This window comes from Heliangelus exortis, chromosome 1 (assembly GCF_036169615.1).
Source record: "Heliangelus exortis chromosome 1, bHelExo1.hap1, whole genome shotgun sequence".
NCBI lineage: Eukaryota > Metazoa > Chordata > Aves > Apodiformes > Trochilidae > Heliangelus > Heliangelus exortis.
The window spans coordinates 129,008,050-129,033,924 of record NC_092422.1 but is presented as its reverse complement, the minus strand read 5'-3'; the positions used below and the strand labels follow the sequence as shown (position 1 = coordinate 129,033,924).

Genomic DNA, 25,875 nt, shown 5'->3' with positions numbered 1-25,875 from the left:
ACATGTTGCTTGTTATGAAAACAGGACATGACACACGTTTATCACTCAAGTGATTTTTTTTTATTTTGAGGGATAAATCTAGGCAAGAAGGACTTTCTAACATTATAAATAAATTTCAGCTATTAGTAGCAATTTTTGGATATCTATCTTACTATGGTTCCCATACTGCTTTTCTGCCAAAAAGACACAATGTTTAATGCCCTGTTATGGTATTGTCAGGTGTCTTTGAATACTGCCTTCATCTTTAGCTGAAGAGCTGTGGCTTGGTCCTACATACTAAGCAAAGCTGTCATTTCTTCCTAATAAAAATTATTATTAGATACAATCAATCAAATATGATCATATCATATGCTCATATGGTATAGCCTATCAATATATCACATATATGGTATGTTGATCAGCTTCAGCATTAAAGAAGGTGTTTTCAAATTAATCTCAGTAATATTTAGGTCTATCCTCACTGCTATAAGGCCCCATTTTCCTATGAAAAAGATAAAAAACAACTGTAATAATCATTGCACGGATTATACATGCTAAAAGAAATACATGAGTACTTGTATGTGTGGTCAGAAAAAATACCTCTTGTAAAGGCCTGACACTTATATTTATGTTCCATTTTAACTCAAAGGGTGGAAATTTTTGTTATTAAATATTACCTTGACAGGGTTGGTTCAATTAAAGAACCAGCCCTCAATTTCATTTGATCCAGTTCGGACCTCAGTTTCTCAATTTCTTCAGCAAGTCTTTCCTGGAAATAAGAATGGTAAGATATAATTCCTTGTGATAAAAAATATATTAATTTTATGCAATATTGTTCTTGTAAAACTAAACAAGCAAGATAAACTGAAAGTAGTACCAGCTCTAATAGGAGAAGGCAGTGAACTCATTTAACTCTCATTATTGCAAGACATGCACCAAGCTTGTATAGCACTCCAAATGTTCTTCCACTGTCTTGAAGTGATGGCAAAATTGGTTTGGATTTGAAACTTACTTTTTTCCTATACACCTAGGGTCAGGAAAAGAACCAGCACTGATCTGTGCAATAACTGTATTCTCTGTGCCTGGGCATAGTTCAGTGTGCAACACAACATTTGTCCTTTAGACATTGTGTCCTGGGCTTTTTATTTATGAATAGACATAGACTTAGAGACAACCACATTTTAGGTGCTTTAATGGACTGCATTTTTAAAGCTCGCTCCTGGGTGCTGATGAAACTGAGGTGCTGCTGGTAAAAAATGACAGATGGATGCAAAAAATGGATTTCTGGAACCAACTAACAAAATGTCTATTGACAGCAGCTACTAGGAAAAGCAGCACTATTCCCAAATTCCACAAATGACAGTCTAAGAATTTTAAAACAAATTAGGAGCAAACATGGGATGAAGAAGTAACCTGCTGTTCCAAAGGTATAAATTATTGAGATTTTCAAAATCTAGGAAGGAAAGGGATCTGCGCTTAATTACTTTCATATTCAGTAATTCTTTTTACAGTATTTTTACACTATTTCTTCATTGAATAGAATTATAAAGGTGATTCAGTGGTCAGTCTGCTTATATAATTTACCAGGTATTTAGATATTATTAATATCTGCTTTTATGCCAACGCCGAAAATTGTTTCAACAGTTTCTTTATCTAAGTGCAATTAAATAAATAAATATGAATTCTTGTCTTGCCTTCCTGAGGCTAGGATCTCAACCATGAACTTAGCTCAGAACAATTGTTAGAGACCCTCAGAGGTAAGTTAAGATATCTGGATGATTAAAGAAATTATCATTGATGCAGAGAAGATTTTGCATGCTGGTTAGATAATTAATATACCATATAATTACTTCTAAATACATAACTTTTAAGGAAAAACAGATAAAAATGCAGTAGTTTGTAGTACCTTATCATGTAAAGATTCTTCAAGATTTTTCCTGAAACTTTCAGATTCTTGAATCAAAACATTCTAGAAAGAAAGAAAAAAAAAGAAAAGAAAAAAAGCAGAAAGAAATTAGAGATTCGTTAAATATCACCACATACATGTAACTTCCATGTACAAGTTAGGAAACTTAAGTAACAAATGAGTCTCCCACTGGACTTTAAAAAGAAAATCCTTGAATGCCTCAGTTTGAGTACATGTTAAAGATAAAACACTGGAAGTAATCCAAACATGTAGGACAATGTCCTATAAAGAACTGTAAAAACTGCATATTTAAAAAAAAATTAGAAACTGTCATGCTCTTACACAACTATTTCTCCCAGGTTCTTTTGCCAGACCTATTTCATTCTTTCCACAACATTTTGTTTCGGTGATAAAAAACAGAAGTACATCCTCTGAGAGATTCTCAAATGTCTTTCTGAAAAACACTGAAAGATTCTCCTCAGATGAAAGTTTAGGTGAATAAGTAGAAGAAGGAAGGATTAAGAAAGGTGAATATATACTCATGGGATTTGAATTTTACAGGCCCATTGTGTCTCACACCACAGAAAAACTGTAAATAGAGTTCCCTGTCCAGGGATAGATGTTTATTCTATAAGGGACAGGCACTCAGAATATTCAGCTTATCCAGTCTGCAGTACCTCTGAGAAGATTCTTGAGTCCACTCTTGAATTGTTGAATGTATAAGTGAGACCATATTTGTGGTAATATTCAGTAATACAAATCAGCATGATGCATCCATTCCGACAAACATAGAGCCATGTTTCTCACAGGAGAATCTTTATTAAGGTCAACTTTACATTACCCTTTGCACCGTACCTTTTCTTCAAGTGCTGCCATCCTCTCTTTTAAGTGTAGCTGCAGACGCTCATTGGATTCTGTCAAAAGTCTGTCTACGGTATCTGATAACCTTTTGTTGTGCTCCTCATTCATTTTTTCTCTTTGCCTTGCCTTTAATATAGAAGAGACTGATTGGTAGGGTTCAAAATTAAGCAGTACAGACATGTTTCATTTAAAAAAATGTAAAATGAAATACGGTAACTGCAGCTATCTAAAGAAATTCCACAGGAATCACTTTAACAGTTATTGAGTAATACACATTCATTGTTGTATCAGCAATAATCTTTGAAATCTGCAACTAGATGTAAACAATGATAAGTAATGTGGGAAGATGCTGCCATCACTGTTATAAATGAAACATTTACCAGTTGATAGACTTGTGTGTTGAGGTGCATAATGTAGGGTTATATTGACAAGTTAAAATGAGAAAATTGTACAGAAGTTGTCTGCAATACACCTACTCTTTGAAGTTCCTGATTCTTCTCTTCAAGTTGAGCTTCTAAGTGTCTCATTCTTTCCTCAATGTTTCCGTGTCTTTCTTCTGCCTGCAAAATATAGAAGGACTCTTTCTGTAATTTAAGTGGCTTTGTAAAATTTTATCTCAGTAAGATTTAAATAAAACATAAAGCAAGCTACTACTAACTGCAAACTTAGTTTTCCAAAAATAAACTTTATTTAAACAGGCAGCTGAACAGCATTGCTTGAAATGTGTCAGCTACAAGGGCCTGTTACATCCAAGCATCAGCAAAACATTGGAGTTATTTATGAGCAATGAAATCAGCCAAATGTAACATGCAGACTGTGCATGGTTTGAACACAAACCTGCCATTGTAAAATTGTAAGCTCCTGAAGCACTGAACTGCACGATGGTTGATTATCAATTAAAAAAAAAAAAAAAAAAAAAAAAAAGTTAAAGAAATTAAAACAAATCAGATGGATTCTATTTAGCAATAGAAAGTAAAGTCCAGTAGGACTACCTTCCTACGTATGGAGATCATTTCTTGTAGTTTAGCTTCCATAACATATTGATAATCATCAGATGAGGTAGAAGAGGTTGGATCAGACTAACAAGTCAAGGAAAAGGAGAGGGACAAAATTGAAAAATCAGAACTAAAGACACTGACACTGAACAGAATACAGCACAGAATGCTTAAAAGAAAAGTGTGATTGAAAATTTAAATACTTTTAACTGACAGATTTTTACATGGAATAAACTACACTGATATTTGGTGAATATGATGCAGTTGATGTGGAGAAACTCAAAATAATGGAATGCTAAAAAAGCTATCAACCTACACATGGAAGTTCAAGGTTAGTGATGGCTGGCTGATGACACTACAGAGTAGATTCAGAGCAATACTGTCTAATCTAATGTTTGGGGTTTTTTTTTGAATTATGGTAAACTAAACACCAGAACAGGACTATGCGAGGACAATGTCAAAAAGTTTGTTATAAATCTTCTATCATTTTCTAGGAATGAAAACAATACATAAATACTAAATTAATGATAGGCCAGTTACAGAACTGTGCAATGTTATGATACATTCCCTACTTTCTAGAAAACAGGAAGAATATTTAAAGATCAAACTTTAGTATTCCATTATAGAATACACTACATAAGCCCTTTCATTAAAATAAACAATATAGTTTCATCCCTTTGAAAGGATCCACCCTGGTGGATCTCCCTGGAAAGTCAAGGTCATCAGATAAAAGCAAGAAGAACCTATAAATAAAAATTCATTAATAGGAATGAAAAGTTATTACTGAGTATAGAAAGAGTAATTCATCCAAAGATTCATTACTACTTCTGACAGAAATCAACCTTCATTAGGCAATTTTTTGTAAAACATGAATATTCATGCTATTGTCATATCAAACAAGCCTATGTTATCATTCAAAATGAGAAAAAAAAGCCCTTAAAGAAAGGGAAATGGATATATTGGATTTGTTACTATGGAAACAGGAATGTGCATAAGGCATATAGACAGCTCATCTGATGAGTTTGTTCTGAGCTCACGCTTGTCAAATGCTATTTCACTCTGTCAGATTTACTCTCTCTCAACAAGACATCCTGACCTCCATCTTCATCCATCTTCAGACAAGCAAACTTTAAAATGTACAAGAAACACTAATTTTACGACTATATTTTTTAGTGAGGCTGTTTTTCATGCTGCTATCGACTAGGATTTATAAGAATAATTAGGAACAGACACCAAAGTAATTCCAGATATACATCATAACTTAAAATTACTCAAAACTGAAACTCAATAATATATCAAGCCAAAAGACCAGACATAAAATAAGCCTGTTATCTTGGGATTTATAAATATAAACTGCAAGGTTTTATACAAAGACATCCATATGACAAAATCCTACTTTGTATAAATAAAAGAATGCTTAGCTTTGACAGTCACTGCTATTCTTTTGAGCTAAGTATATTCTCAAAACTCAAGTTATTGCAAACTTTAAGGGAAAGTCAATACCCTTTGTAATTAAGCTCATTTAATAAAAGCAGTTGTAATTTCTGATCATAAAGAAGGCATATTGTGATATATTTGAATTTATTCACAATGTGAAACTATCTTGTTTGTCTATTATGATTTGGACCAATGATGGTTCCTTTATGAGTTTCTTTGTCTTATCTTTTAGCTTTACATTGTAATTTGCTTTAGCACACAAATTCCAATGCCCTGCTTCGTCTCCCAACTGCATAAATGAAAAAATAGGGTTGAAAAGTTCCTGTAACTGCAGAAAAAAATCATGTTAACTCCTCCACTAAGGGGTCAAGATTAGATTTATCCTTCTCTGTAGAAGACAGACTTTTCCCCTTGTATGAGTCTTGATTGCACTATTGGTTCAAGACCTTTTCTTAGTGTCTCCAGAGGTCAGGAGATGACTGGAAATCACCAAAGCTCTGAGCTGATGATGGAGAATGCTTAAGTAATTTTACCTCTTTTGAAACCATTTTCATTGAAGGACATGAAGAACCCACTGGATGTACCATCCTACAAAACTAAAGAACTTAGAGGACTGCAAACTCTAAAAGCAAGTTACTTCATTTTCATTGCTTCTATTTATTTTTGCCTACAAGAAAGCTGGGGTAGGGCTTTTTACATGTATGTGTAGTGAGAGGACAAGGGTTTCAAACTTGAAAAGGGAAGATTTAGGTTAGAGTTGAGGAAAAAACTATCTTTGTGAGGGTGGTGAGATGTTGGCACAGGTTGCCCAAGGCAATTGCGGCTTCCCCCTCCCTGGAAGTGTTCAAGGCCAGGCTGGATGGGGCCTTGAGCAACCTGGTTGAGTGGAAAGTGTCCCTGCCCTGACCATGCAGAGGGATTGGAAGTAGATGATCTTTAAGGTCCCTCCAACCCTAGCTATTCTATGATACACTTCAGACTAATGCAAATATAAAGAAATAAAGAAAACAAAACTAATGCTTCCATGTTCAAAGGGCATCTCATTTAGATCTTCTATATGTGGTGCTGTCTGACATAACCTGTCCTAGAGAAGACAGGCTAGCTAGCTATATAATTTACATTCTTTTTCAAATTAACAAAACAGATTTCCAGTCCAAACAATGGTGTATCTTATTCCTTGGCAGGAAAAAAATCTTTTTCATGCATAAAATAAGTGTGGTATTAGGCCTAACTATTATTTGGAAAAAGAGAAGGAATTAAATAATTGTCTGATTTATGTAGGTCTGTATATTTATTTATGTATGTTATCTGAACTGTTGTATAGAATTTTTTCTTGAAAGAACATGATATTCTTTTAAGATTCTTATAGCTATCTAATTCTGATATGCCATAACTTCCTCTGGTTTTGATAATTAAGTAAGATATATGTTTAAGGTAAATATAAATCTTTTTGGTATGCTAATTTTAGTTATTTCACTAAGAATATTAAAATGTTGATAGGCGCATACTCATTAAAAAAATCTTCCTGAATGTGGCTCAGAGTATCTGTGCTTAGATTTCCAGCATAGAAGAAAATGGAGCTGATTTTCACAGTCATCTCCCTTTACCTCTCATTGGTAGGATAAAGAGACTAAAATTAATGAAAACTCTCTATTCTTTAGAATCAAAATAAATGTCATTACTCTATACACTTAAGATGTATTTTAATATTTTATGTTCATTTCCTTTGTTCATAAAGTGCTATTCTATTATTGTTACTCTAAAAGAACCAAATTATTTTATAACTGAAACATTAAGCAATTAGGCTCAACTGCTCGTCTTGCAAAGGGCAAGCACAGGTGTGCAGCCCTAGCACCTACCTTCAGCTCTAATGCTATTAAAGGATTTTATCACAGAAGCACAGAAAGATTTGGCTTGAAAGAGACCTTTGAAGTTCACCTACTCCCAGTCCCCCCTACCATTTAACCACTTGTTCTTACATGCCAGATGTATGAGCAGCCCCTGCACCAGGGGCATGGCTCAAAAGGTTGTCCTCTGGAAGGGCTAGGGAGACAGAAAGACATGTACATGCTCCCTTTGTCTCTCACTTGCAGAAATCCACCCCAAGACAAAAAGCTGCAGTGGGAAAGAGGAGCCCCTCCATCCCCTGGTGTGCTTAGCTGGAATGCACTCACAGACTGAGGATTTCAACACATCTCATTGCCCTGTATGTTGATGAAGGCCCCAACCTAGGTCTGAGAGAGACCTTTCTAGAGAAAAAGACCCATCAATTCACATGCTCCCTAATGGACTTGCAAATGCCTCCTGCACAGACTTCCCAGGGCCACACCATTAGGGTTGACACGCCTGTGGTGGCCACACATTTTTGCTGTCCATGTGTGTTAGTCAGTCCCAGACATTCCCACCAGAACAGGCTCTTTGGGAGACTTGGGAACCTGCCATAAAAGCCTTGGATGTTTCAGTCTATGCCCTATGGGTTGAGGTATGAGGCAGAGGCTGAGACACCAGTGATAGTCCCATTGCCATAGCAGAATTTCTGACAAAAGTGAGAAAGAAAGGACTACCATGGGCTCTAATCAGGAACAGCCTGGCCAGCAGGTCCAAGAAAGTGACTCTGCCCCTGTACTCAGCCCTGGTGAGGCCACACCTTGAGTACTGTGTCCAGTTCTGGGCCCCTCAGCTCAGGAAGGATATCAAGGTCCTGGAGCAGGTCCAAAGGAGGGCAACCCGGCTGGTGAAGGGACTCGAGCACAGACCCTATGAGGAGAGGCTGAGGGAGCTGGGGGTGTTCAGCCTGGAGAAGAGGAGGCTCAGGGGAGACCTCATCGCTCTCTACAACTCCCTGAAAGGAGGTTGTAGCCAGGGGGGGTTGGTCTCTTTTCCCAGGCAACTCTCAGCAAGACAAGAGGGCACGGTCTCAAGTTGTGCTGGGGGAGGTTTAGGTTGGACATTAGAAAGAATTTCTTTACCAAGAGTGTGATCAGACATTGGAATGGGCTGCCCCGAGAAGTGGTGGATTCTCCGTCCCTGGAGATGTTTAAAAAGAGCCTGGATGTGGCACTCAGTGCCATGGTCTGGTAACTGCAGCGGTAGTGGATCAAGGGTTGGACTTGATCTCTGAGGCCCCTTCCAACTCAGCCAATTCTATGATTCTATGATTTAATGTTCAAAAACAGAAGTTGGATTTCTTACAAATTGTTTTGCCAAGAGTTAACTCAGTTAAAAACTTTCTAAAGTGGAACTTGCTTGGCTAATGGCTTGGCAGATCTTACCCTATATTCTTCATTTTAATATATCACTTGCATGCCTGTTCAATATTACTCTATACAGGAGGATTAGCCAGACACATGGTGGGGTATTCAGCAACTAGCTTTTAAAGCATTTAGCCAGCACATACAGTTATAAACAGATTTGCTAAATGTGTATCTTAGACTGTATTAAAAATATATGGACAAAAAAATATGTCTGACCCCTGTGAGATACTAGTATGAGTCTTAATGCTCACTTTGCAATCTATATGATAAGAAACAGCAGAGAAATAACCAGTATAAGCCAGTAACACAGAGGAAAATTTTGCTTTGAGAGAATTCCAAAACAGCTTGTATTATTGCTCTCTAACCCTGTTAAAATCCTGCTGTTAATGCGGCCACAAAAAAAAAAAAAAAAAAAAAAAGTTGCTTTCACATCATCTGTTACTCTTGGCACTGCACATTTTCTAGGCCTTTGCATCTTAGTTGAAAAAAAAAAAAATCCAATTTCAGATGCAGAAAGCACCTGTACAGCACAGGTGCTATTATTTTTCTTCCTCATGCTGGGCTGCAGTAACAAATCTAAACTCTTCCAATTGAACAAGCTGATTTCCACAGTTTTGAGACCTCAGCTTTCCAATGCCTGCTGTCTCCAGATTTTCTACTGGCTTCTTATAGCACACAGTCCTTTGGTGATTCTTTAAATGAGTTATTCCAGAAGAAAGAATACATTATTGAACCAAGTTATGCAATAGCAGGTGAAAGCAGATGATCATGGTGACTGAGTCACAACAGCTTAGAAAGTTACCAGCTTCTTGTTCACATGCTTACTTCTACCTCATTGAAATGTGACAAAATATGGTGGCTTAAGTCACCCCTTTTTTCTATAAAACCAACTTTTCAGTCACTAGACATCTACACATTCATGCCAGTCCTTCATTTTCCCACCACCTTCTACATCTTGTAGGTTTAATAAACCACTCCTTCCATTTAGCTCTGTTAAACTTGCTTCTTCCTCCTATCAGGACAAAATTCTTCTGTGGAAAGGGAAGTACAAGAAGAGGGATGGTCTGAGAAGACAGTAATGTGTGGCAAATGTGGAGTTTTCTTAGGCTTCCCTCCCCAAAGAAGACTGTATTGTTTTGATTCTTTTTCCCAGAAAATTTATCAACTGCATTCTTCATCTAACACATCATTTTTTCTCTCTCTCCTTTCTTCTCAGAGAGATTTGCAGGAAAGTTTCCATCCTTATCAACCTTTCCAGAGCAGACTTCTTTTCATTTTCTTGCAACTTCTTCCCTACCTAATGCAAACCAGTTCTTCACATTGTCACAAAATAAGCATTGTGTCCCACTTGCCTACAATTTTCAAGTCATTTTTTATCACATTTAAAATAAACTGAATGTGTTACTATGCTAAATGTGGTTTGTTATAATTATGGTTTCCTTTTCTCCATCTCAATGCAGTTAAAAAGCACTGTTGGTGCTTGGTGACCTGCAAAGAGGGATGATGGAATAAAATGCTGTCTTGTGATCAGAGAAAGTGACATGGTACCTCTGTTGCACAGGCATCTGGGGGGACAGTGGCTAATAGTGTGTGTGAGTGAATGAAAGTAGGTGGATAGTGGTTAGCCCCACTGGAGTCCTCCTTAAATACATGCAAGGAGAAACTATGTTTTACAGACTAACCATCTGAAGATTCTAGATGCTCCAATGCCTGAGGAAAAAAAAAAAAACCCTTCTGAGGGTTAGTTAACATTGGAGAGAAGCTCTTTCTACTACCAAGTGCCTCTTCTTTGGGGCAGGCAAACAGACCGATACTGTGAGAGTGAGAACAAGGTGGCTCAATGAGTTATGGCAGTCCAAATCTTGGGATACATGCTGGGAACTGTGCTACTTGTCATGACCAGACGGGTACTGGTGCAATGGCCAGGCAGGACAGCACAGCACATGGGATCATGCTGTTCCAGGTTAGTCTGTCACAGGCTGACTAACCCTCCAGTTGCTCATCCAATGGGAAGAACACAGTGAAAACAAAGCCAAAGAAAAGTTCAAATGAATCAGGGAAATTTATGAGTACTTATCTGAGTTCACTGTATAGTCCAGACTTTTGGAAGCTCAGTCCTTATGAACTAGTTTTGGGCATGGAAAAGTAGCAAAAGACATTCACTAGCCCATATATATAAAAAAAGAAAAACAACTCATTTTAAAAACTGACACCATAGAAAGATCTCATTCTACATTCTTTGCAGAATCCCAACCCTGTTTTACTATGAGGAAGTGTATAATAAATTGAATACAGAATTGTAACATGCATATTTTAAACGTGGGTGTGGGGAGTGGTGGAGCATCACATTCAAGTCCAGAACATGTTTGTTACGTTTTATCTCTTCTTGTAAATTACAGGTCCTATATTTTACCCACAGAGAAGCAGTCATGGTTTCCAGTTATCCCATACTACTTTTCCTTAAAAAACATATAAAATATATAGGTTTAACTCACCTCTTTCATATGATTGTAACCCCATTAATCTCAGAGAAGCCACTTTCATTGAGGTAATATAAAAGAAAGGAGAATCAGTTTTGACTTTTTTGCAGTGCAGAAAATCTAGCTGATTCAGGTGGCTCATCTTTTATTCAGTACACATGGACATGCAGTGATCATAGCTCAGGTAGACAGACTTCAGGTAGTCTGAATCCAGCTAATTAGAGCCTTGCTGACAATGTGTGTGCTGGCAAAAAGCTCAACAAGGGCAAAAATAATTAGACATTATTCATCTTCTTAGGTAGGTCTTCCAGCTTTTAATAGCTAGAGGAGTAACAGTATACCAGGTAGCTAATTTAAAACTACTTAAGTAAGCTGCAGTGACTACATCATCATCTTTGGTTCAGAACTACATTTGTGTGACCCATGAAAAGACTTGAGGCTTCAGAGATGTCAAACCAGCAATGTAATAAGGTCTACAGTTTGTTTTGTACATATACAAGATCTATAAACAGGCCTGTTTGGCCTGTTGGCTTACTTTTAGGTATTAGGCCTACTGGCCAAATTCTGGCATTCTTCTTCATCCCATGTAATCCAAGAAGACACAACTTTAAATAAGATAAAAGTACAGTGTTTCATTACGCTGTACAGTGTTTCATGTAATCACAGAGAAATTAACAGAATCAGCATTACAGTATAATATAATTCTTAGTGCTTCCTGCTTGGCAAAAACTTTGATAACATAAATCAAAGTGAAATGGAGTGTCATCTCTGTTCATAGCTATCTAACTTCATCCCATGAAATGATGTAAGAAGACAAACAGAGATGTATACTGCAGCTTTAAGGTCACAATAACAACAGCATCTCATGGAAGTGCCTGAGTGCTCTGCATGGTTGAAATGGGATTCCTTCTTGCAATTTTGTCAATAATATATATCCAAGGAAAAATGCAGTTGCAAGAAAAGACATGCTTGAGACTGCAAAATACTTACTGGTGCCTAATTGCTGGAGAAATTATTCAGGAAAAATCCTCTTAAAATAGAAAACAGTACTTTTGATCTACTGAGGGCATTAGGAAATGTGATTATTTGTAGAATCATAAACAACTGAAAAACAAAATGTTAAAACGCCTTGGGGTTGCTCTTATGTGGACCCGAGTTTTTAATAAAATGCAATTATATTTGTTTGATATTTCATGGAGTTCTTTTTTTGCTGCTGCTTCTTTTTCCCCACCACTTTCAATCTCCCATTCAGATTCCAACCCATTCACATAAACATAAAGCTGACAGCACAAAGTATTGAATACTGAATAACGATATTTACTTAATAAAATTAAAAAACCCAACCCGAATCTCCACAAAGTAGGTAATCTTCCTTCCTTCCTTCCTTCCTTCCTTCCTTCCTTCCTTCCTTCCTTCCTTCCTTCCTTCCTTCCTTCCTTCCTTCCTTCCTTCCTTCCTTCCTTCCTTCCTTCCTTCCTTCCTTCCTTCCTTCCTTCCTTCCTTCCTTCCTTCCTTCCTTCCTTCCTTCCTTCCTTCCTTCCTTCCTTCCTTCCTTCCTTCCTTCCTTCCTTCCTTCCTTCCTTCCTTCCTTCCTTCCTTCCTTCCTTCCTTCCTTCCTTCCTTCCTTCCTTCCTTCCTTCCTTCCTTCCTTCCTTCCTTCCTTCCTTCCTTCCTTCTTTCCTCTCCCCCCTCCCTCCCTCCCTCCGTCCCTCTCTCTCTCCCTCCATCTCTCCCTACCCCCCTCTCTCTCTCTCTCTAAATTTAACATTACTTTGAAATCAGACTTTACTACTGAGCTGCTCCACAATTAAAGCTTATATATATAGTGAAAAACACGAGAATTAAAAAAAAATCCATCAAATCTAAAAATTGCTAGGCACAAAAATAGCTAGGATTCCTTGGCAATAGAGAAAGATAAGCTTAGGTAAATCATAACAATATGTAGTACAATCTCTTAAATGTATTTTTTCTTTCTTTGTCTGATTTTAAGGATTAAACATATTATCTTTATAGGTTTTTATGAAGCTGATTATACCTGAGTATTAACTACATGCACACCTGAAACTATTAGAAGGGAAATATGAAAATGAGACTACTGGAATTTTAATTTTACCTTCTTATTTTTCTGTAAGGAAGTTGCCTTGTAATTTTTTTGTTTGTTTCTTGTTTTTTTCAGAAAAACCCTCAGTTTTGCAGTTTGAAACCCTCTCAATGTTTCCGATTTAGGTTTGCAGATACATGATACAAAGAGTCATTCAAAACAAATCTTGAAGTATGTACTGCGAGTTGTCTTCATTTGTGTACTAGAAATGATACCAGCTGCCACTGTGATTTGATTTTATGCCACTTACTGAAACGAAAATAATTGTCATTTCATACACATGTATGAAAACATCCAGAAGATTCAAGTGTAGGAACGAGAGTTCTCCCCACTCTTCTCCACTTAAATTAGAAACCCTCACACAGGAGTGTGGGAGCTTCTTATCCTCCTAGGATAAGTAATGCTCACATGTTCCAGAAACATGTGACTTCGTTGAAAATACAGTCTAGGCTAATTTACAGATAGCTACTTTTCCTGTTACCAAAATGCTAAGAATTGCAAACACAGCATTGAAACCGTTTCTGGTTAAACTTTCGGCACGCGCTAATCTGTAAATGTTTTTCTTCTTTCACATCAGCTTGATACCACTTTCGTTTTGTCCTTCGGGTGAGGAATCAGGATACCAATCAACATTAAATGATGAGGTTTCTGAAGTGAACCTATTTCTCAGGGCAGTACCTTAGTCAGAGCTGCGATTCTTTGAGCCAGTTCAGCCTCCACTTCGGGTAAGGTTTCAGCCTTCCTCATGGTTTGCTGCAGCTTCTGCTCAGCCAGCTCCAGACGCTCTTGTAGCTGTCTGTTTTTGTCTTCCAGCTGAAGGCCAAAGAGAGATAAAGGGGTGTAAAAAATGAAATCAGAAGGAAGATTTTTCTTCAGTCTCTTGGGTATCAGGGAAGCAATCAAAACTCACTACATAAGCACAGATACTCCCATAACCTGTTATTGGAAAGGTAGTCACTCAAGCATGGAACCTTGCAGGCTCTCGGTCTCAATGATCAGTGATTTGAGATTCAAGGATCTTATAAGGCTGTAACATGGTAGCAATGAAGATGAGCAAAAAGCTCCTCTGATGGAGGTATTGTTTCTCTGAAGAAAACAATTGTACTAATAAAATGAGAATTTTCTAAATGGAAACATTGGGTCTATCTCACAGACAAGTTTATGCATGAGCTAAAATGGGACAGAAGGACAATTCCAAAAGGATAGAATTCCCAGCAACAAATTGCTGGGAATAAATTGCCAAATGCAATTTGCTGAACAAATGCCAATCAAATATTAAGTAATGTGAAAACCAAAGTTTCATTCAGGATCATATATGGGTTTCTAGTTGCTGAAGGCTGCAGTGATATTGTTCATGATGAAAGTACAATTAAGTCTTTTTTTGTACAACGGGAATTGATTAATCTGTGATAACCATTGAACAGAAACAGGAAGATTTCTGGTAACTGCATTATTTTCTGGCCTACTGAGATGCACCACAAGATAAGATTTTTTTAATGGCTTGGTAAGTGTTTCCTGCTTTTCTGTTCCTTCCAGATAATAGAAGACAATGAAAAAGCAGTGTGCTTTAAGATTCTTTTTTAAGCCTTCAAAAGCATAAAAAGGCAGGCTTTTCATTTTACAATGCTGCAAATCCACTTTAAGCCTGCTTGCATATATTCCAAGCCTATTTCTATTGATCACTGATGTGAGTAGGAAGACCTCTGCAACACAGCATAACTTACATCAGCAGCAATAAAAACTCTAAGGACAGATGCAGGTACCTTACTTTTCTGTTGCTGGGTGTTGTGGGTTTTTTCCTAACGATTGAAGACATCTCCTAAAATAATCAAAGGAAGCTGGCAGAAGCTGTAGAGTTTGAGTTCTGATGCTTTATTTTCTCTGAAGACACAGTCATATGTGTATGTAAAGACACATACAGAAGAATGTGTGCATGTGTGTATAAATGTATCTGCATACAACCATAGAAGCAGAGATTGTCAGATCATGCAGGCTTTTTACTCATATAGCATTGTTTGAAGACACAATAGGTGTCTGAAACAGAGGTGGAATCACATCTTTTATGGTTTGATTTTTATTCATTTCATGTTAGCTTTCAGTTCACATTGTATTCGTCAATCTGCAAATGACTTTTTTCCTTTCCATTTTACATTTTAGGTTTGGGAATCACTACTATGGAAACACATTACCATGAGAGAAAACTGCACAGTCATGTTATACCCTTTTCTAAAACATAATCGTGGATAGTTTAGATTTGTAAAATTTTATTAAAACGCTGCTAATATGAGAACTTTGTATATAAGATTGTATATACATTTTGATTTTTTTTGTGCAGAAGGGAATTCCTTTTGCCTATACTATTTTTTTGGTTTTGTTTGGGTTTTTTGTGCTTTTTTAGTTTTGTGTTTTTTTTTTTAAATAAAGATTTTTTTTTACATAAGAAGTTAGTATAGTCCTTTACTTAGAGGATATGACTATGTACATTTAAGACACTATCAAAATACACAGATATTTTGCAATATTAAATGTACACATTCATTTGCTATTCATGGTTGTAGTGGCTGTCACGAAGCACAGAGATGCTGATCAACTTAGGGCTTTTTAGATTAACTGATCTGCTGATTAAAAACGAACGGATTAACTCAATCAAACCCTTCTACTGTAAATCTGCCCACTTTTTGCATTCATTTTCACAGTGCATACAGAAACCAACTGACTAATGCAGATACTGCACCTGACGTAGGATGGCCTCCTTATTTGCCAGTTCATTTTCCAGCTTATCGTTCATGTCATGGATGGAGGTGGATTCCCTCTGTGCACTGAGGTAGCGCTTCTCCAGGGTAGTTATTCTTTCTTCCATATCTTCCTTTTGTGCCATCGCCTGACGTTAGAAAAAACCCATCAAGAACCAGGTGATTAAAACACCTTGTAATTTTATATATGGATATACCAGTTCATATTTATACCGGTTTAATTTTCATGCCAACGGTAGGTAGGGATGAAATTGCTTAGCTGTAGTTTTTCTCTTTTAAAGAAAAATGCTTTGGGATTTCTTCTTACTATGGTGTTTAAAGTGGTAGCTGTTAAGTAGAGCAACAGAAACAGCCCTCACCTTTGGTATATTTTTCTATATTTTTCAGCGCAAAAAATACAGCAACCAAAGCTCATGTTTATTTGTTTGGTTTCTAAACAACAGGAGGCCTGATCAGAAAATAGATACAATTATAGAATAGTAGAAACATAGTGCAGCATTCTGAGGAAAAATACATATGCACATTTCTAGTCTTATTCCTAAGTCCTGCAAAAAATTTCAGCAGAAGTACATGTAAAAGACAGCAGATGATCTCCTGAAATTTCAGGAAAAGAGGTGACCACAGTATGCATAACATAACCATTACATATGGGTATGTTACCCATATATGCTATGGATAAGTGTTTCTTCAAAATCTCCAGCAGTTTTTATTCACGTATTACAAGCTGGCCTCACTGAGGTCAATAGCTGTAATTTAGCTTATACATTAGTCTGTCTATTACATTGTTTATTTATCTTCAACTAATTTTAGTGAAAGAAGAATTTTTTATTAATTTTAAACTTGTGTCTGGCTCTTGAAAAGACCTACGTATTGATAATCTTTCAAGGTGAAAAGGTTTACTGAAGAGCATGTCTTGCTGCTTGCTTTATTACATTATAAAAGCAGTGAAATTATTTTTCAAGTAAGATACAATGCATGTAAATTTGATCCAAATTGCTAGTCCTAAAATGAACCTTACCCAGGTGATCCTTTTGCATATTGCCAGAAAAAAGACCATAAAAATCTGATCTAATTTTGATCTAATACTTTATCCAAATTACAAAATAATAAAATACCCTTCTTGTTGCAAGTATTTGATTTTCTGCACTGGGTAGACTTTTGTAGAGCATGAAATAATGGCAAATAATTCCCATCTTTACAAATACCTTTGGGGCAGATATTATGTTGACATTTGGTAATTACTCTATATGTGAATGAAATTAGTGTTCAGTTTGCTCAGGAATTAAAGGGTTGAAAGCCAATAAGCTTGTAGCCAGTTTAATATGGCATTTAAGGGAGAAATAGCAAGTGGCAATCAAGTGTCCATGAGATAGCAGCATTTTTCAAAGGTAGATGACTGGGGGAGTGTCAGAGACCCCTGATGGTATAATGGAGCAGCAGTGGAGAAAGAAACATCACAGTGCAAACTATTTTTTGTAACCCAATAAAACAGATACAATACTTAAAAAGAGTCAGACCACCAAGATGTGAAGACACTCTGAGGCTTTGTCAGGCATCAGATCTGAAGAAACATTTCTTCCAGAATACTGGAAATAACAGGTTAAATAAATACATACAAACAAGTGCATATATATAGATACACATAAATCCATACGAAATACCTACATTTTAGAAAGCAGTGAAACAGAAAGTTAACCAATCAAATTTCAAAGTACTAAAATAGGTTCTGGAAGGTAACCATTCAAATTTATTGAGCTCCATATTAGATAAGATACTCTGGAGTGTACTAAGGAGCCCCACAACTTTGAGAGGATGAGAGTAAAGGAAATCTGAATTATGTTTGCATTTCTTGAGAGAAGGGAAAACCATATCATAACAGTTCTAATGAAGTTACCACACAAGAGTAAATATCATAATGGATGGTATAAATAATGACTTTTTATAAAACAGCCCAGGAGTTTAAAAAATATACTGTAGAGTATCTGACCAATATCTCTATTTAACCAGCTTCTTCTTAAGAAGCTGAAACAGCTGAAAACTTGCCAAAATGCACTTTAATCATGCTAAACACAAAAAGGATTGGCCTTCCTCCTATTCAACATATGCACACTTGCTTTTAAGAAACTGTTTTTATAAAGAGATTTCCAGTACTACTTCTTAATCTAAATTTTGTGTTTCTCGTGTACAAGGGCTCTTACCAGTCCTTAACTTTTGCTCCCCGTATCCATTGGCCTCAGTTTGTACTGATCATCACAGGAAGTGCAGTCAAGAAATATGAGGTAAGTCTGCAAGCTCCTTACCTCTCTAATGTCTCTCTGATATTTACTGTTCATTTCTTCTGTTTTAATGAGTTCCTTTCTGGCAGTCTCTGCTTCCTGCTCTACCTCTCCCACCCGAGAAGACAGTGCAGCCAAACGTTCCTTCATTTGTGCCATTTCATAGTTTTGCTTTTCCAGTAATTCTTGAAGTTCAACAACTTGACTGGCCTCATCATTTGAGTCAATGGAGCCATTGGATAGCCGCTGTTAACAGAAAAGTGACATTATTAATTAATTATATTTTAATGTGGACTCTATCAGAAGACTTTCTAAAGCAAAAATTATTTTTTAAATCACAAAATCAACTAGAAGAGAAGTCACTGTAGATACGACAGACATAGTTATGGAAAAAAATGCAAAATGTAGTATTCAACATAATTCAATCAATGTTCATTCAATATAAGAGGTTCCAGGATGCCACATCACATAAATGTTTGTCTTAACAATACTATACAACGATAGTTTTAGTTTAACATTAAGGTTATTCAAGTATGAATAGCAAAAATAGTCCCCCAAAGTGCCAAATTCCATTCCTACACCTTAGCTAAACTTATACAGCATTTAAACTGAATCAAAGTCCATTTCATTTGCAAAGTAGGCCATGCTGCGCACAGGAAGCAACACCAGTAACTCACCAGTAAACACCAGAAAGCATTTAGAGTTGGGAAAATATACTGGTTAGTTCTACACTAGAAACAAGTTCAGCTGAAGTCATTGGTGTGCTGGGGAAAGGCCTGGTATGAATATAGTTACAAAGAAAAAATACCAAGAGTCTGGGACTCCCATTGCATTTGTAATATGATCTTAGGAATATTGCAAATAAATGATTTTAGGAAAGAAGTGTGTTCACTAGCAGAACTTGCTGGCATTGCCTTGTTTTAATAAATAGGCATGCTAAGCTTTTTCTAGTATGGGCTAAGCCATTGTTTCATACAAATTTAATTACCTCATGTAATTAAAATAGGCAAAACCAACAAGGAAAACTGAAGTATTTTGACTTTGAACTGTACCATGAAAAAATAAAACCAAAGTAGTCCAATTTGTCACTAACTTTCTTGACTAGGTGCAATTTTATTGGTTAAACCTATATCTTGGAGTACAGGTACAAAATATTTTAATGTAAAGATCATTTAAACCAGCAAAATACAGGAATATTGGTCTTAAAAAGCACTTGTCCTTCAGATGGCAGGGTGTTTAGCAATGCATATATAGAAGAGCAAACCAAACTTGCTTTCACTAGCACATCTGCATTATTATAGTCAAAATGTATTTAGACAGAAATTTTCTAGAAAAGTCAACGATTACTTTGCTTAATGGTTTTAACAAAATTCTTTCCCCAGTCAGCCGTAAAACAGACCCAGATGAGGATCAACTTCCCCTCTGTGGATCACTGAATAAAATTATTTTACTCTAAATGTTCACTATATCAAATAACTCAGTTCCAAAATTGCTGTCTTTATACAAGTTAATTATATTATTCTTCATTATGTTTCAAATTTTCAATTTAGCAAAAATACCAACATTTTAGATGGAGATTAAAATTAAAAGTTTTCTTTAAAAATGCAATTAAAAATAAATACTCAGCTTAAAATTTGGTATTTTAAGAATTTTGAAGCAAACTTTAAAAGTTTACCTAGGGATTTTAGCTGACAATTTGTCAGTTTTATGCCTTGCTATTATTTGATGATCTAACTATTAATAAGCATTCCACAGGTTACTGAGACAGATGAGAAGTCTGATTGGCATCAGCCTGAAAGACCTAACACAACCTCAGACTTTTGTGCTTGGGTTAGTTCAGAGCAAATAAATGCAAATGTGCAACTCCATCTGTCCCCATCTGCAGTACTGCACTTCCTTCCTCATCACTGGGAAGAATGAGGGAAAGTGAAACAGGAAGACCTGCTGTGAGGTTTTGGGAGACCTTCTTGTGATATATCACAAAATACCAAATAAATAACGGGGAAATCACATCCTACACTAAAGGTTTCAGAAGTACTTCATAAAGAAGGCTTTTACACTCGCCCAAATACAGCAAGATGAACTAGGAGGACAAAGAGAAAGGAGATGAAGTCATCATCAAGTAAATCTGATGACAGTGACAGTATTATCTACAACAGAGGCAGCACACCACGAAGGAAATCAAAGTTCAAAAATATCCTGTAGGACTGAGTGCCATAAAGGGTAATATAGATTAAACAAGAAATGTCTGGGGGGAAAAATTCTTTGAATTACTTATGGTCTGTGAAAATGGAGGAGGGAAATAAATGTTCATGTTCCCTACTGCTGAACAGTATGAAAAGGAAACAAAAGTCCCTGGGACTGGATTTTCTTTCTTTCAAGATCCAAAAAGCACAGCAGTAAGGCAATCTGCTGCTTATATAGGAGTGTCAGCAGGGAGGACAGCAAATTGGAGTGTTACATATAACAATAAATCCTCCCCCAAGATCTTTTCTTCTCTAACCTATTTTCTCTTAAATAATAAAATGAAAACCACAGACTGGTTTACTAGTGAAAACCAAGAACAATAGTAAAAAGAACACCAGGATAAAGTGTAAAAAAAGACTAACCCAGAACAGATTCTGTTAATCCATTTCACATTGCTCTGTCAATTAAAAGCCTTAGAGCTCATACTGAAGGCAAACCGAGTAAAGGAAGATAAATACACTTAAGTTTAAAAAAAAAAAAAAAAAAAAAAAAAGGAATAGGGACATCAGACTACAGTAGTTAGCAAATGCATTGTAAAATTGTGCCAGACAAAATAGGCAGAAGAACCTAACTTTACAAGGGTACATTTGGTCTAAATACATTTACAGATACATTTGGTCTAAATATTATCAACCAGTAATTATATATCTTGCATATGTAATTAATTACATTAATTACATATTTTACGCTACAATTTAACCTCAGAGAGTGGTAATAAGGAAAAAAAATAAAAAGACTGTCCTATGGGGTTACCTCTGAACAATCAGCAGTGAAGATAGTCTTCATTGACTTCATAGAACTCCTCACTAATGCCTCTCAGTTTTTCTTTGTACCATTGCAACCATTTCCATACCTGAGGACTAAATTAAGCTCTGTCTAAATACAAGGTACCTTTCAATAATTGAAAGAAAGCTCAAAAATCGGAAATTTGGTATTTTAGAATTCCCAAAAGGAGATATTTTTATGGTGTAAACACTGGGTTTATGGACGTTTATTCTGGTTTTGTGGTTTTATTCACTTGTTTGTTCACTTGGTGTTTTGTTTTGTTTTCCCACCCTTAAAAATGTGTCCCTCACATCTACGTTTTACTGAGACTCTCTGTAAATTTTTCTCTAAAGGAATACTATCAAATTCATTGCATCATAAATTTTTAGTGCCAAGACATAAGTCCTCACTATGTTTCTGAATAAGTATAATGAATAAGTTTTTGAGAGTTCATGCTGAACAAATTCTCTCAGACTCTCCTCCTAATATTCAAGTCTCTGTTAGTCAGGATGGCCAACTCTGGCAAACAGCATAGCCCAAAAGATTTCTGAAACTATGTGTTATACTAGAATTATGTTAGAATTCAGTTATCTTTAAAAAAAAATAAAATTTTTATTAGAAACACTCTTTTGATCATAGATATTTTTCTTGACCTGCAACATAAGATTTAACATTAAATGGCTTGCCACAGGTCTGCAGTAAGTTCTATTTGCTAATTATGTGAAGATTTTTTTACCAACATAACTAGTGTAAATGTAGGTAATAAAGGACACAAGTTTATGCAAGCCTTACTACATCCAGATCAGGGTGTTTAAGTTTTCTCTTTTTTTTTGCCAGTATGAAAATGGGATGGGAAATAATGATCTAAAACATACATCAAGTAGAAAACAACAGATATATGCTAAATTTCAGCAAGGAACTGTTTTCAGAAAAATCACAAAATTTAGAAAAGGCTATAAAAGTAAGATGGAGATGTTTCTAAATAACAGAATGTCATTGCTGCAGGCTCTAGGAATCTTGATTATACTGTTACCTGCCTCTAGATATGACATATCTTTCTATCTGCCATAAGTCTGTGACCCCAACACTTATATCTATAGGATTCTGAGATACCTCTCTTTCACCAGGCTCAACCTAAAGAAACATCACTGACTCAATTCATTTTATCAGACATCTCCCTTCATCTTCTACTAGGGCAGATACCAGCTGGTGCTCTATAAAAATATGGATGCATTTGGTCAGTTGCTCAGATTTTTTGGCAAGTCAACTGCTGATATGGCAGCTGAGATGTGAAAGCTCTCCTGTACTTCATTAAAAATATACAGAATTTCAATGGTACAAAGCACTTCAGAAATATTTTGGAACTACAACATGATAAGTAGTAGTAACCGAGGTTATGTTTAGACAAGACAATTCCTGCAAATAATACATGTGCAGAAAATCAAAATGAGGAAGAGTAGAGAAGAAATGCAATGAAGTGTCTAAAAGCTTATAAACAGTTTTAGGCAGACAAACTGGAAAATCACAGTCCAAAATCCCAGAGGAAAAAAAGATAATTTTAAACTTTGGTAGCACTAGAGATGTTCCTTCTGACTTAAAAAAACTGTCCATGAAGGCCAGGTCATCAGGGGAGAAACAGAAATATATATATTTCTCAGGTCAAATAAACTTGACTAAATTCTGTAGTACAGAAATACTAAAAAAGGAACTAAAATAAGTGGTGCTCTGGCTGCCCTGTAATACAGAATCACAGAGCTGGCCACCTAGCCCACCACCCTCTGTCACTGTATCCTGTCTCAAATGTAAACTAGTTCTCCTAAAAATCCTTTACAGTTTCCAGCTTTTGAGATACCTTAAGAGATTCCCTTTGCATCATAAGCTACATTTTTAATATTTAAAGATAACAATTCTGTGTTCACTAGTCTTCTCTAGGCTTTCAGCCTACATTTTAAAAATTCTTCAGGTTTTGTTCTCTAGGTTTCTGGTTGTTTCTATTGCAGTCTTCTGAGTTCTTCTCAAGACAATCCACGTCTTTTCAAGTGTGGGACACAAAGCGCCATACAGGAGTTCAGCTGAAGCCTTACCAGGGCTGAGGAAGGGCAGGGAATATTTCACCTCCTGCAGTTTCCAGTTCTTTCCAGTTTAGCTTTCCCATCATGACATTTGCCTTTATACTGTTGATCCATGTTATTTTTATCAGCCCCATTAATCCCATATTCCATTTCTGCAGGATCATTACAAGGCTGCTTCCCATATTACATAGGTGCTTTGTGTGTTCGTCCCAGTCTTCCCATACCTTGTGTGGTTTTTTAAAAAAGAACTATGAGGATTTATCAGAGACCTCTTTTCATAGGTGAGGATCCTACCTCTGTAAATCACATTAAACCAAGTGCAGGTCCTACCTTCCAAATAATTCTACTTGTTGCTCATAAAACATTTAATCCCTTTCCCCTTTGTGATTTATAGTAGAACCTCACCTGAATGCAAGTTTTTTCTGCTTAGTATTCCACCAGATGATAACAGCCCTTTTCTACATGGTCCCATTAACCACCTACATTGATGAACCTTCATGAAAAATCACGTACTTCCACCTAGAGGGCTGTGGTCAAATGCATCTATGGACTTCCCTTTTAATCTTTTTAACATCAAATGCACAGCCACACTTTCATTTCCATAATGGATCTTTCTTTCTGAGCTATGAACCTTTCTTATCCCAAACCTTGATAATAATTTTGGGTTTGCTTAAGGTAAATAACCTCCTGCGGCATTGCTGGTGCAATAATGTGAAGGAATACATGAACTTTTGTAATCTTTTACTAACACCTTGCACTCAGGTTCCCTCAGAAGTACATCAGGTGTAGTCAACAGCCCTGCTTGTCCATTAGTAGTCCAGAGGGGCTCAGCTGTTGCCACTCACTGCTGCCTGTTTATTTTATTGAGAAGAGGTGCACTCCAGCTACCCCTGCAAAATGGCAAGCTACTCCTTCACAGCTTGCACCACTGCAGAGCTTCACACATGCTCAGCCTCTTTCTTTTAACATCCCTCCATGCATTCTGCATTGGTTCCAGCTTATCTCTAATACTGCCTAGTTCTACCTTTGCACTTTCTCTGCCTGCTTCCTAATACATTTCCCCCTGGGCACTTCATTCACTGGAAACTCTGCCTTTCTTGGCTCTCACTGAGTGATGTAGCTTAGAAGCTTTATTGTTCTAGAGAAGTATATACTATTTAATGTATATAGTTGAGGTCCCCACTACAAAAACATGTGTGACCTTACCTGGCACCCACCCACCAGAGAAAGCAACTTACAGAGCAATCTGCAGTCTGTTCCAGGCACAAAAATCCAGACTCAAGCAGCTCCTTGATGTTTTTGTTGGTTTGTTTGGGTTTTTTTTTCTTTCTTTAGTATTGTTTTAAATCAGGATAAACTCCATGCTAAATCAGGATAAACTCCATCCCTAATACTTTCCTATGGCACATGTCTTGCAAAGTTTAGAGTTCTGTGAAATCATAATTAACAGCAATTCACTCTTCTCTTCTTAGATTTTTTACTTTTTTCCCCTTTTTTCTTGTGAAGTAATAAATATTCATACATAATACTTCTCATTACTTCTCTTTTACCGTTATTTTTTTTGAGATATTTCATTTATATTTGATAATGAATCACCCTTTATGATTACAACCTGTCACCATTGATAAGATTTATATTTTTTAAAGATTACTTAGCTTGATTTCCCTTAAAATGAGCAGTATTGTGCACTGAGCCATTACTTTATAGAAACCAGTTTATGGTAGAGTTGGACAATTTCAATTTGAACCAATTTTTTTGTCTCATAAAAATACATATAAAACGATTTTTTATAAAATGTATAAACTTTCATTTTGGCATTATTAAAACATTCTGGCTTTTAAAAAAACTCTTAATTATCATTAGTAGCTTTTTCATAATTCTGCTCATATCAGTGTAGATAAACAGACTAATGCAAATTTGCTCATATCATTTTAATTATTTGCATGGCATTAAGTTCTCCAACAATGTCTCATTTTCATATTTTTTTTTAAAACTAAATGAATGGCCCAGAAAAGTTATTGGAGTGTTCTTTCAATTTTCTTGAGAGGAAGCAGCTTAAAAGCATTTACTAACTTCTTTCAGCACCTATTTGAAATATTGAAATAATACAAAACATTTCCATTGTTCCATGAAATGCAATAAAATATTTATGTTTTTTCCTCCAAGAGTATAGCCATCAGCAAAGGAGCTGAAATCTATGCTGACATCTTTTTCCTAAATACACAAGGAGTTATTACAGCTTCAGAATGCATATTAAACTTCAGAACAACTAAATCTCAGAAAATAATCCAGTTTTCTTGTTTTCCAAATAGGCCTTATTTAGCTTAACAAGGCCAACTTAAATTGTTTTGATTAGTAAGAATAGAATTTTTCTGGACATAACATTTAAAATTTTAGGATTTCAGTAATGTGTTACTTTGTGTTTCATTCCTCTTTCATTAATATTTAAATGTGAAGATTTGTTAAAGGACAGATATTTTTACCTACAGCTAAGCAGCGTTGTATCTAAAAGCACAAGTGAGTAGGATGTTGACTGTTTTAACAAAAATTTTGCAGATATGTGAAAGGGTAAGATTTTGTAAAGAAGGGGAAAGTAGCTTGTAAACAGTGTTTGTTTACTGTAGGTTTCTCGATCACATCGCTTACTCAAAGAAAAATATACACGTAAAATAAACCACAAAACATGTAAAATTAATGATTGCAGTGCAAGAGAACCCTTGTAAATTGGCTTGACCCTGAAATAAATATG

The 25,875-nt window shown here is 36.0% G+C and overlaps 1 protein-coding gene across 7 annotated transcripts in view; it reads right to left on the bottom strand.

The window, feature by feature from the left end:
- PPFIA2 (PTPRF interacting protein alpha 2) overlaps positions 1 to 25,875 on the bottom strand; it is a 289,947-nt gene that overhangs the window by 48,581 nt on the left and 215,491 nt on the right. For 6 of the 7 annotated variants that reach the window (XM_071766115.1, XM_071766123.1, XM_071766133.1 and 3 more), the window contains 7 exons: positions 18,067 to 18,288; positions 15,748 to 15,894; positions 13,692 to 13,826; positions 3,223 to 3,306; positions 2,741 to 2,872; positions 1,886 to 1,948; positions 657 to 748 (listed from right to left, as the gene is read on the bottom strand). In XM_071766115.1, coding sequence (XP_071622216.1) covers positions 657 to 748; positions 1,886 to 1,948; positions 2,741 to 2,872; positions 3,223 to 3,306; positions 13,692 to 13,826; positions 15,748 to 15,894; positions 18,067 to 18,288 — 875 coding nt within the window. Of the gene's footprint in view, positions 1 to 656; positions 749 to 1,885; positions 1,949 to 2,740; positions 2,873 to 3,222; positions 3,307 to 3,738; positions 3,826 to 13,691; positions 13,827 to 15,747; positions 15,895 to 18,066; positions 18,289 to 25,875 lie in introns of all 7 variants that reach the window. The other variant, XM_071766166.1, reaches the window with a different exon arrangement.